A 13,192-nucleotide genomic window follows, 5' to 3' on the forward strand; every position below is an offset into this window, starting at 1 on the left:
TAGTACAATTGCAACATTTAAAAGGCATTTGGATAGGTATATGAATAGGAAGGGTTTGGAGGGATTTGGGCCAGGTACTGGCAGATGGGACTAGACTGGGTTGGGATATTGGTTGGCAGGGACGAGTTGGACCAAAGGGTCTGTTTCCGTGCTGTACATCTCTATGACTCTATGTTATTTTAATGATGTCTTAGTTCTCTTTCAACATCCTTTGTGCAATGGAATACTTTGCATGTGCCAGGACGAGCACAGCTCCAACAATACTGAGAAAACTCAAGACTGTCCAGGTCTAAGAAGTCCATTTGATCGCCATCCCATCCAGCATCTTGAACTTACAGTCTTTTCAACACTGCCACTTTCTGGCAACAGTGTGTACCATCTTAAAGATGCACTGCAATAACTCAGCAAGACACATTTGAAAGTATCTTCCAACCCTGTGACCTCCAACACTTAGAAGGACAAGAAACAGCAATGGGTAGATTGGTATGTGTAGTTGAAGCCAAAATTACAACAGCCATGATTTTATTGAATGGCGGAGTAAGTTGAGGGACTGAATTGCCTCCTCTTGTTCTTACTTTGTGTTCAACACCACCACTTGCCAATTCCCCTCCGAACCACACAGCAATCTATCTCGGAACTGTATCACCACTGCTTCATTGTGGCCAGTTCAAAATCCTGAAACTCCATCACAAACAGTGCTGTGGAGATCCCTACACCACCATGGACAGAGGTGGTTCATAAAAGCAGCCTAGCACCTCCTATTCCAAGCAATTAGGGATGGGAACAAATGCTCATCTCGTCAGTAACATTCACATCCCGTGAAGATATGAATAAAAAAAATCTGAGGAGTCAGCCCGTGAGCAAAAGAAAAAGGATGCTGGAGGAAATCATGTCTCCTTTTCCTGTTTTACAGAAAAATTGTACCATACTGCACCAGAGAGAATAGACAATGCAGATACATCCTGACCACCACCCAAGGAACAACTGCACAACTGTGGGAAGACATCCAATTCCTTCACAGCATTGCTCAACACAGAGAAGGTTGGGCAGTGAAACCATCATCTGGAAATCAGTCAGGTCAGATCTGAAACTGGTCAGTGGTCTGGAGCCTTCCACCAGAAACAAACTTTCTCAAGGTTCGGTTGTGGGTGATTGGTCAGGGTGAGACTGGGAAGAAGTGTGAGTGGTTCCAAGTGTGGTGAGAGCTTCAATCACTCATCGAGCCTCATGAATTACTTGCTGCTTTCTCCAGGTGAGAGATTGTTCAAGTGTTAGGTTTGTGAAGGGGGCTCCTCAGGCTCATACAATCCCTTGACACAAGGGTGTATCTGTTGCACAGTTGTTAACACAAGAACAGGAAGATGGAAGAGAAACCATTCAAGTGTGAGGTTTGCGGTAAAGCTTTTACAACTTCTACAATTCTTCTGAGACACCAGAGTACTCACACTGGGGAGAAACCATTCACATGTGAGGTCTGTGACAAAGCATTCTCACAGTTAGGAAACCTGCTTAGACACCAGCGGATTCACAGAGGTGAGAAACTGTTCGGCTGTGAAGTGTGCAACCAATCATTCTTTGATTCATCAAACCTTCAAGCACACCAACGCATTCACACAGGGGAGAGACCATTCACATGTGAGGTCTGTGACGTATCATTCGCACAGTCATCAACCCTTCGTAGACACCAACGGATTCATACGGGGGAGAGACCATTTGTGTGCAAAGTGTGTAATAAATCATTCTTACAGTCATCAAATCTCCACAGACACCAATACAGTCATACAGGGGAGAAGCCATTCAAGTGTGAGGTGTGTGAGAAAACCTTTCTGACATCTACGACACTGCTGAGACACCAGAGGATTCACACAGGGGAGAAGCCCTTCAGGTGTGATTTGTGTGAGGCAGCTTTCTACAGATCATCCAATCTCCTGTCACACCAGAGGATTCACACAGGGGAAAAGCCATTTGTATGCGAGGTGTGTGACAAGTCATTCTTGTCATCATCACATCTCCGCACACATCTGTACCTTCACACAGGAGAAAAACCATTTGCATGTGATGTTTGTGACAAATCGTTCCTGGAATCCTCAACCCTACGCAGACATAAACGCATTCACACAGGAGAGAAACCATTCACATGTCAGATGTGTAATAAATCCTTCTCGCAGTTAGGAAACCTCTACACGCATCAACGTATCCACACAGGTGAGAAACCATTCACGTGTGAGGTTTGTGACAAATCCTTTTTGGGATCATCAGCCCTCCGCAGACACCAAATTATCCACACAGGGGAGAAAGCGTTTAAGTGTGAGGTCTGCAGCAAATCATTCTCGCAGTCATCGACCCTCCGCAGACACCAACGCATTCACAGGGGGGAAACTGCTCATGTGCCAGCTGTGTGAGAAATTGTTCTCCTGTTTATCAAAGTTCCTGCTGCATCAGAGGACCCACATGGTGGATTCAATCTTCAAGTGTGAACTTTGTAATCAAGATATATGTAATAAAGTCTTGACACAACTGTTGGACCTCCTGGAATATGAACCTGCCCAAATTTTAGCCCAACTTGTGCTCAGAGTATGAATCTGTACACAGTCTCACTGTGCAGGATGTTCAGTGGGACTGGGACACAGAACAAGAAGCAGCTTTCACTTCCAAACAACTAGTGATGACATCACCAGTGCTGAAGGATTATGATGTCAACAATAGAGTCACCCTGCAGTGTGATGTCAGTGAAACAGGACTTGGAATAACCCCCATGCAGTGAAGATAAATCTGTTGTGTTTGTATCCAGAGCACTATTAGACACTGAGCGAAACTGTACAGATTGAGAAAGAGAACCTGGCTATCATCTTTACATGTGAGGATTTCAACCACCACCTGTTTGGGAGAGAGAAAGTGATGGTGGAGTCTGACTACAACCAATTCAACTGATTTTTCTCAAATTATTTCTCTTTGTTCCAAAGTTTTTGCAAGAAACATAACTTCACTTCCAAGTGATATCTCTGGAAATTAGGTACAAGCAAGGGAAGCAGATGTATATCACAAATGTGCTGTTGAGAACCATATTGTCTTTGATAAAACTTGATACTGGTACAGAAATCTTTTAGGTTCAACCAGAAGCAACAGCACGACATACACTGCAAATCAGCAGCAAAGCAGAGAGAAGAATGTAACAGACGAAGTGTCTTACTAAGATCAAGCAATCTACTCAATGAAATGCACCTCCTCAAATGTTACAGGCAGAAGGCAACAACACAAAGTGGCCGAGCAGAGGCTGATAGCCTCAACCAGGACCTTGGGTTCATATCTCACACACACACACACACACACACACACCTACAGACACATGAACTCACGCAGCCCCTCGCTCGTACACAAGCTCTCTCTCATACGCTCACACATACACGCACCCTCTCATAGACTTATACCCCTTTACACTCACAGTTACACACATAAACATACTCACAGTCTCTCATAGACACTCATACCTACCCCCCCCCCCACACACACACACACACACACACAGACACACCTTTGTACTTGCAGAATTATATTTTATTTTGCTCAAAAACTGCATGAATCCATGTAAGATTCCGTAAATCCCTTTTTTAGATTAGAATCAGTCTGAACATTGGGGCACACAGACAGCCTCACACCTTTAATGCATTATCGGGGCAAACATGGCACCTATTGTTAAAGTTCCCTTGAGAATGTAACTTTAAGAAAATTCTGGGATTTACATATGAAAAAACTGAAACCAACATGCCCATTCTAAAGGATGAGAGACTTAACAAACAATCCAGGTCTTTTTCAATATATAATTTAAATTGCATTACACTGTAAACTTTTGCTATAAATTCTGTGTCCTACGATCTTATACTCCACAACTCCATCAGTGATGAAGAAGCAGCACTGCAAAAGCTAGTGCTTCCAAATAAACCTGTTGGACTATAACCTGATGTTGTGTGGTTTTTAACAATGTTACAATAAGTTGTGATGAAAAGATAGCCTGAAACCATCAAGGACACCCCTGTGACTGTAAGAGAGTACTGAGCAAACAGAGATGAAGTCATCATCCAACTTGGCATCTTTTACAAAGGGAACAGGCTCATTATCTCTAAAAAGATGAAAAAAAGGATTGTTGAAACACACCTGACACAAACTATCAAGGAATTGAGTCTAGTCTGAGGAAGGTCAGAGAAGTGCTCTACTGGTCAAACATGAGCAATGAGGTGATGGACCACATCAGCCAATGCAGTGCTTGAACATCAAGGTAAACAAGATAAAGAGCTGCTCATGACTTGTGACATCCCAGACAACCCATGGATGAAGCTTGGAGTCGAGCTGTTCACTCTCACTGGAACTGATTATTTCATCACAGTTGACTACTATTGAGACAGCAGGGCGTGACAGCAGCTGACATCAAGGACTCCCAATGAGATTGTAGAATTTCTGAAAGCACACTTCAGTCGACATGACATTCTTGACATTGTGATCAGTGACAAAGATCTCAATTCAGACACTTCCTGAATGATGGGAAAATTCAGCACCACACACCATCTCCTCACAACCCCAGTTAAATGGAAATGTGATGGTAAAATTTGCCAAAGCTGTCATTGAAAAATTAATCAACAGACCTGGTACTCATCTGTAGGAGGCAAACTTAGAGGGAATAACATAGCTACTGAAAACAGGGGAAGTTGAACAGTCTAGAGACTAATGTCATATGGCACCTAGGCAACTGTTCCAATTGTTAAAATATTATTGAGACTTGAAGTACCATTAAAAATGTGACAAAATTGAATGAATAATAAAAAGCTATATCTCACTTCCATAAATCTAAAAATCGTTGCCAGGGCTCAGAATTAGGAAACTATTCAAAGTGCAAACATTCAATTTAGTCATCAGAAATTAGTTCACTTGGAAACTTGAGTCTGTGTCGAAAAGTTGTCACCTCAATCATGCATTGTGAAAGTGAACTGAGGAAGCTGCTCCTTAACAGCCCACAGCTGATGAGGTCAACTCGATTTCACTAACCAAGTCCAGTCCAGTTACAACACTGATATCTACCCAGCAACGTAGAAAATTGCCCAGGTATGTCCTGAACGTAAAAAGCAAACAAATCTAACCCAGCCAATTACCACCCCATCAGTCTACTCTTGCTCATCAGTAAAGTGGTGAAAGGTGTCATCAGCACTGCTTTCAAGCAGCACCTGCTCAACAATACCTGCTCAGTGAAGCCCAGTTCGGATTCTGCCAGAGCTGCTCATCTCCTGACCTCAATACAGCCTTGGTTCAAAATTGGACAGAAGAGCTCAATTCCAGAGGCGAGGTGAGAATGACAGCCCTTGGCATCAAGGCTGCATTCGACTGAGAGTGACATCAAGGAGCCATAGCAAAATTGGAATCAATGGGTAGTAGAGGAAAATCTCTCTGGTGGTTGGAGTCATACCTGACACAAAGGAGAATGGTTGTGGTTGTTAGAGGTCAGTCATTTCAGCTCCAGTACATCTCTTTCATCAATGGCTTTCTTTCCATAATGTGATCAAAAGTGGGTATGTTCACTAATGATTGCACAATGTTCAGCACAGTTTGTCATTCCTCAGATACTGAAGCAGTCCATGTTCAAATGCAGCAAGATCTGGACAATATCCAGACTTGGGCTGATTAGTGGCAAGTAACATTTGCACCACACAAAGGCCAGGCTATGACCATCACCAATAAGAGACAATCTAACGACCGCCTCTTGACATTCAATGGTGTTACCATTCCTAAATCCTACACTATCAACATCCTGGGGGTTATCATTGACCAGAAATTCAACTGGACTCACCACATAAACACAATGGCCACAATAGCAAGTCAGAGGCTAGGAATACTGAGGTGAGTAACTCACCTCCTGACTCCCTAGAGCCTGTCCCCCATCTACAAGGTACAAGTCAAGAATATGATGGAATACTCTCCACCTACCTGGATGAGTGCAGCCTCACTCAAGAAGCTTGATACCATCCAGGACAAAGCAGACTGATTTAGCACCACATCCATAAGCATCCACTCCCTTCCCTTCCCCAGCGATGCAGTGTGTTCTATCTACAAAATACACTGCAGAACTTCACCAAAGATCTGTAGACAGCACCTTCTAAACCCATGACTGTTTCCATCTCAAAGAACAAGGGCAGTAGATATATGGGAACAGTACCACTTCAAGTTCCCCTCCAAGCCACTCAGCATGCTGACCTGGAAATATATTGTCGTTCCTTCACTATTGTCATAATCCTGGAATTCCCTCCCTAATTGCATTGTGCGTTAACCTGCAGCAATTCAAGAAGACAGTTCACTATCACCTTCTCAAAGGCAACTAGAACAGTCAATAACTGCTAGTCAGTCAGTAACGCCCACTTCTCACAAAATGAATACATTTTTTAAAAAGTAAGGAACTGAACGACCATTGATCTCAGAAGTCAGTCGGTCCTCAAGAAATGTAATCAACTGCAATAGTTACCATGGACAACAACATATCCCTGAAAGATAATATTACCCCAGGAACCAGCAGAAACCAGGATGAATGTATAACAACTACATATATAACATCAGAAGATCTGAATGCTTTAAAAATGTGTGTCGCACTACATGGTAGCTGACAAAATTGAAACCAAAAATGATTTGAAACAGCGAAGAGTTGTTTTGTTCATATATGATCAATTTCTTCATGGACTATGTGTATGAAGTAACTTGCAAATGATAGTGCATGCAAACTTTTTTGATGAAACAGGAACATTAGGAAACATAAGTTTTAACACTATGGCTTTCCATATTCATGTGACTTTGATTTAATCATGGGTAAATAAAGGTTTGTTGGCAAGAATGATTTTACACACAGTGTGGGGCATTGTCTAAAGTTACCACTGAAATGATGGCGACTTTGCGATCAGGTGGCATATCAACTTGACATTGTCCCACCTGTTTCCCGGGTGAATGTTGCTCAGAGATTTCTAGTGTGAATTCTTCATCCTCGGAGGCATTAAGACTGATAACATCAGTGTAGCTTTGAACTGTTTGTCAGTAGATCAGAAGAGGAAAACCCATATCATCCAAGTCAATCATGATGTGCACAAGTGGGATAAGCACAGAAGACTGAAAGGCAGAGGGAGAACTGAGAACAGAGCAGGAGTAGAAATTGAGCCATTGTTTGGGAGTGACTCTGGGTCTCAGGGAATGATTCTATGCTGTGAGTGAGCGAAAACCAGATATGGCAGTGACTTTGGGAAGTACTCCAGTCTCGAGGTGGGTCTTGTGCTTGCAAAGTGTCTGTGACTTGAAGAGTCTGTGCTTGGAAGCGATTGTGACTTGTTGACTTCAGGCTGACCAGCGCTGAGGAATGAAAATGAAAAGCAGCTCAACTATGAAGTGCAGGTGGTACCAGTTAGTGTTGGCAAAAATGGGGAGAGTTAACCGATAAAAGAGAAAACCAACTTCAGTCTAGTTTCTGATGAAGAATCATCTCAAGCTGAAAGTGAACTTGTTTTTCTCCACAGATGTTGCCTGACTTGCAGAGAATTTCCAGCATTATTTTCATTTCATTTTAAATTTTAAAGCACAGAAACAGACCATTTGGTCCAACTGCTTTCTTTTGATGGAAGGCTTCACATAAGCTTTCTCCCTGCCTATTTTATCTCACCCTGTTCAATGGATTCCTCTATTCCGTTCTCATGGAATATACCCTGCTTCCTAACAAATGCATCTAAACTATTTCCTCAACCATTCCTTCTGGCTGCAAGTTCTATATCCTCATCATCAGTTTAAAGACATTTATTACCTCAGCCTTCTATTTTCTGGGAGAAGTGCTGGATTTTCCTGTAGTTAAAATCCTGTAGTGAAAGTCTCTCAATTCTCAATCTCATCTTTATCAATTTTTTTTGCATCTTCTCCAGTTCTTTGGTGTCCTTTTCAACTGCACAGTACTTTGGGTGGCTGAACTAAGGTTCTGTACAAATTCAATGTAACTTCCCTGTTCCCTGGTCCTCTGCTAATAGTAGCCTGCATGTTATTTCCGTTAGACTGTCTATCATAGGCAATAAGGGAACCAACAAGAGAATAAAATGTATTTGACCTCATCCTCAACAATCTACAGATGCATCTGTCCATGACAGACTACCTCCTGCACTCTCTTTGCGGAAATGAAGTCGTACTTCACAGTGAGAATACCTTACACTGTGTTGTGTGACATTATCACAGTGCTAAATGAGACAGACTTTGAACAGGTCTAGCAACTCAGGCCTAGGCATATGGGATGGGTGCTGGCAGATGGGACTAGATTGGGCTGGGATATCTGGTCGGCATGGTTGGGTGGAACGAAGGGTCTGTTTCCATGCTGTACATCTCTATGACTCTATGAAACATGGAGGACTAACAGCAGCTTCACAGTCATTCTCCAGCATAACCTGTAACATCATGGCCCAGCATATTCTCCATTCTCCTGTTACCATCTAGCTAGGAAATCAACCCTGGTTCAATGAAGAATGCAGGAAGACATAGCAGGAGCAGCAGACATACTTCAAAATGAGGTGTCCCCCTAGTGAACCTACAAAACAGGACTAATTATGCACCAAACAGCCAATCACATATGGAGCTAAGTGATCTCACAACAAATGGATCAGATATAATCTTTGCAGTCCTGCTACATCCAGTCGTGAATGATGGTGGACAATTAAACAACTTACTGGAGGAGGAAACTCCACAAATATCCCCAACCTTAATGACAGGGGAGAATTGCATATCAGTGTAAAAGGTAAGGCTGAAACATTCACGACAATCTTCAGCCAGAGGTGCCTAGTGAACGATCCATCTCGGTCTTATACAGTGGTCCCCAACCTCACAGGTAGCAGTCTTCAGCTAACTTGATTTGCTTCATGTGATAGCAAGCTAGAGATAAAGACACTGAATATTGCAAAGTTTTTGGGCCCTGGCAACATTGTGGCAAACGTACTCAAGACTTGTGCTGTAGAACTAACCAAACTACCCAGCAATGTAGAAAATTGTCCAGGTATATCCACAAAAAGCAGGACAAATCCAACCCAGCCAATTACCAACCCATCATACTCGATCATCAGCAAAGTGATGGAAAGTGTCATCAACAGTACAACCAAGCAACACTTGCTCAACAGTAATCCAGTTTGGGTTCCTTCAGTGCCAGTCAGCTTCTCACCTCATTACAAACATGGACAAAAGAACTGAGATCCAGAGGTGAGAGTGATTGCCCTCAACATCACAGCCACATTTGACCAAGTGTGACATTGAGGAGGCCTAACAAAACTGTAATCAATGGGAAACAAAAATAGAGATTGCTGGAAAAGCTGAACAGGTCTGGCAGCATTTGTGGAGAGAAGTCAGAGTTAACATTTCAGGTCGAGTGACCCTTCCTTAAAATCAGTGCAATCAATGGTAATCGGGAAAGACTGTCTGCTGGTTTGTGTCCGACCCGGAATATTGGAAGATGATTGTGATTGTTGGAGGTCATTCATCTTAGCTTCAGAACAGCTCTGCGGAACAGTTTCTTAGGGAGTATCGTAGACCCAAGCATCTTCAGGTTCTTCATCAATGAGCTCCATCATAAGTTCAAAGGTAGGGATGGTCGTTGATGATTGCACAATGTTCAGCACCATTCACAACTCCTCAGATACTGAAGCAATCTAAATCCAAACGCAGCAATATCTGGACAACATCCAATGAAAAGTAGCAAGAAACAATTTACCCAGTACCCCCTGATATTCAAAGTCATTACCATCACCAAATCCATCATTATCTTGGGTTACCTATGACCAGAAACTGAACTAGACCAGTCATATATATGATGTTGAGGTGCCAGTGTTGGAGTGGGTGGAAAAAGTTTGAAATTACACAACACCAGGTTATAGTCCAACAGGTTTATTTGGAAGTACTAGCTTTTGGAGTTACCTGATGAAGGACCAGTGCTCTGAAAGCTAGTACTTCCAAATAAACCTGTTGGACTATATCTGGTGTTGTGTGACTTTTAGCTGTATATATGCAGTGTTACAGGAGTAGGTCAAGAGGTGAGGATTACTGCAGCGAGTAACTCACTTCATGACTTGCCAAAGACTGTCCATCATCTTATTCATGGCTACAAGCTGTTCAAATAATATCACATTCGTCGGAGCAGAAATGGAATCTCCAAATCCTGAGGGCAGTCGTGAGGCAGCCCCTCCAGGGAAACAATGGGGGAAGTGCTAGGGGAAGCTCATTTTTCACTTGGGAATGATGCAAGCCTTTGAGCTTCAATAATGGACCCTGTTAGCAGCTATTGATTCTCCAAGGTTGACCATTGCCCAATCCTTTTCCTGGCCAACAGTTACTCTGTTTGGATGGGGGCAATTGGCTGGAGGCGGAAGAGGCTGTGAATCCTGTTCACGCCGCCAGGGACGCACCTCCAATTGTAACACTCACCGTGTGACAGCTGGTCGAGCTCGCGCGTCGTAAGATTCGAACTCCCGAACGCTAGCTCCCAACCGACATTGAAAGGAGTCAGAACTACAACTCCCGCCAGGCACTGCGGACCGGCTCTTCCATGTTTCTATACTAACGTCGGTCATCGCGCAAGCGTAGACCCCATAGCAGCATGGGTAATGTAGTTCGAAGCGGGATTGTGAGGGGGTTGGATGAATTGAGCTGAGTCCCTGTGGATGTTTTAAATAACCTCAGTGAAGGCGGAGCATTCTGGACTTGGGGCTGCAATTCAGTCATGTTTGAGGAGATTGCCTGTTCCTCCTTCCATCAAACACAGGAAGGCAAAATGTCTTCAACATTTTCTCAGCAAATGTGAGTTTTTGCTGTAAAGTCTGAGATATATCTGGAGATGTTGGGTTTTCACAAGATCTTGGGACGAACAGATAAATGTTAACATTTCTACTTCTATGAGGGGTGTGAGTGTTCTTAAGTCATTTTAACACCAATTAAAACAAACCTTTAACGCAAACAATCAAGGGCTATTGGGATTGATGGTGTTAGAAACAAAATTCAATAAAATTTAGACGAGACCACCAAAACTGGAAACAAGACAATTTATGACGAACTTGCAAGTATGGGCTGCAATTGCACAAGACAATTGAGCAAATTAGAATTTCGGTTAGTGTACAGTTATACCCTTTGAGCTGAGTGAGGTCATCTCTCCAGACTCCTAATTACCCAATCTCTCTTACTGTGCCAGACCACTGCCCAGCTGTACTTCCCCCTTCCCTAGATTGGCAACCTTCCTTTCTGTAAGTGCCGACACATACATTTATTTTGTCGACAGTACATCTAGATCTGGTTTAACATTTTGTATCAATTCTGCTGGTACATTCCATCCTCGGACATTTCATTAACTTGTATCATTTTGTATAGCTCAAGCACTTCGGTTATCTCAGCTTTTTGCTGAAAGTGTAATTTTACAAAAATAACTTTTTGTTATAGTAATTACACACTAAAGTTAGTATTTAATTAACCACAATTATACACTGAAAAGTCCCTAAATACCTGCAGGGTTAAAAGTTCTCTTGCTGTACCCCTTTTCTGTATGCTTTTTCTATATCTGCAAAAACAACACTTTACCCCATTTCTAATGGGAAAGTAGAGCACAAACAAATAAGTAGGCTTAGGCTGAATGGTCTGTTCTTGCTGATATGTTACATTTGTAAACAACGTTTTAACACTGATTACAGGAACTTACATTTCGTTCATACATGCCAGTATTTATTGCCAATCCTTCATTGCCCAGAGGGCAGTTAAGAATCAACCATATTGCTGTGAGTCTGGAGTTACATATTGGCCAGACCAGGTAAGGATGGCAGATTTGATTCCCTGAGGAGCATTAGTGAACTAGATGGGTTTTATTCCTGACAATTGACAATGGTTTCTTGATCATTATTAGACTCTTTATTGAATTCAAATTCCACCATCTGCTATGGCGAGATTTGAACCCAGGTCCCTGAAACATTACTTGGTTCTCTGGATTATTAGTCTAGGGATAATACCACTAAGCGAGATAAAGCATATTTGGAGTCATTAAACCCGATTTAAAACATGTTTATGAGGAAGGATTTGAAATTTTGGATTGTTTTGTGTGAAACCTGCTCTGATGGTCACAGTGGAAGTTGTGGGCAAAGCTTTTGTAGAGACATTACTCAACGCCTATTGTCCCACCAGATAAATTACATCCCCGTGTTAGTGGCCACATTAAAAACCAGCAATCTGTTGATGAGGTTTTATGGTCAATATGTCCTTTTGACTTTCTCGGTAATTTCAGCAGCAAGTCGAGGTGTTCGAGCTGGTTGGTTTGGTCTCCAAGTACAGAACATGACAGGAAGGAGTGCACCACAATCCTGGATTTTATATCTCGGGCATGTGGAGGGTACACACACTCTTGCACAGCTCGTGGAAAACTATTGAGTATTATTCAGATCCTGTTATTTTCAAAGTAGGTAATTATTCTTGTCCTTTGTTTTTAGGCTAATTTCTCAGGATATAGAAATATAGTTTCTCAAATGGTGAGTCTGTTATTTATTAATTCTAAGCCATTTAGTTCCATGAGGGTAATATTTGCTCTTTTTTTGAACTGATCTGCACTTTAATTATGGGCTTATCCATTGGAGACCTTGGCAGATTCTGTTTCACTCCAATAGATCACCTCCACTAAGTCACATACCAACAAGTGCCAAAAATTAACCATGTGATCTTCACAAGTTTCCACTATCTCCTTTTCCCCTGATTCTCTCTCAAACATTTCCCCTTCCCTTACAGACTGATTATTTCCTCTGAGCTAATTTGTGGGCGGCACAGTGGTTAGCACTGCTGCCTCACAGCGCCAGAGACCCGGGTTCAATTCCCACCTCAGTCTACTGACTGTGTAGAGTTTGCACATTCTCCCCGTGTCTGCGTGGGTTTCCTCCGGGTGCTCCGGTTTCCTCCCACAGTCCAAAAATGTGTAGGTTAGGTGAATTGGCCACGCTAAATTGCCCATAGTGTTAGGTGAAGGGGTAAATGTCGGGGAATGGGTCTGGGTGGGTTGCTCTTCGGAGAGTCGGTGTGGACTTGTTGGGCCGAAGGGCCTGTTTCCACACTGTAAGTAATCTAATCAAATCAATCAGGCAAGACACTGAAAGGTGAACCAGTCAGGGCAATGAAAAGGTGTCCAGTGTCA

At 42.6% G+C, this 13,192-nt stretch overlaps 1 protein-coding gene across 1 annotated transcript; it reads left to right on the forward strand.

Annotated features, from left to right (window-relative positions):
• Window positions 1-210: 210 nt before the first annotated feature.
• Window positions 211-12,248, forward strand: LOC140455643 (uncharacterized). The gene has a single exon (XM_072550618.1). It carries the CDS (start codon window positions 1,362-1,364, stop codon window positions 2,400-2,402), a length of 1,041 nt encoding a protein of 346 aa, XP_072406719.1. The 5' UTR covers window positions 211-1,361; the 3' UTR covers window positions 2,403-12,248.
• Window positions 12,249-13,192: the final 944 nt, after the last annotated feature.

The sequence above is a fragment of the Chiloscyllium punctatum genome, chromosome 30, assembly GCF_047496795.1.
Source record: "Chiloscyllium punctatum isolate Juve2018m chromosome 30, sChiPun1.3, whole genome shotgun sequence".
NCBI classification, from domain to species: Eukaryota; Metazoa; Chordata; class Chondrichthyes; order Orectolobiformes; family Hemiscylliidae; genus Chiloscyllium; species Chiloscyllium punctatum.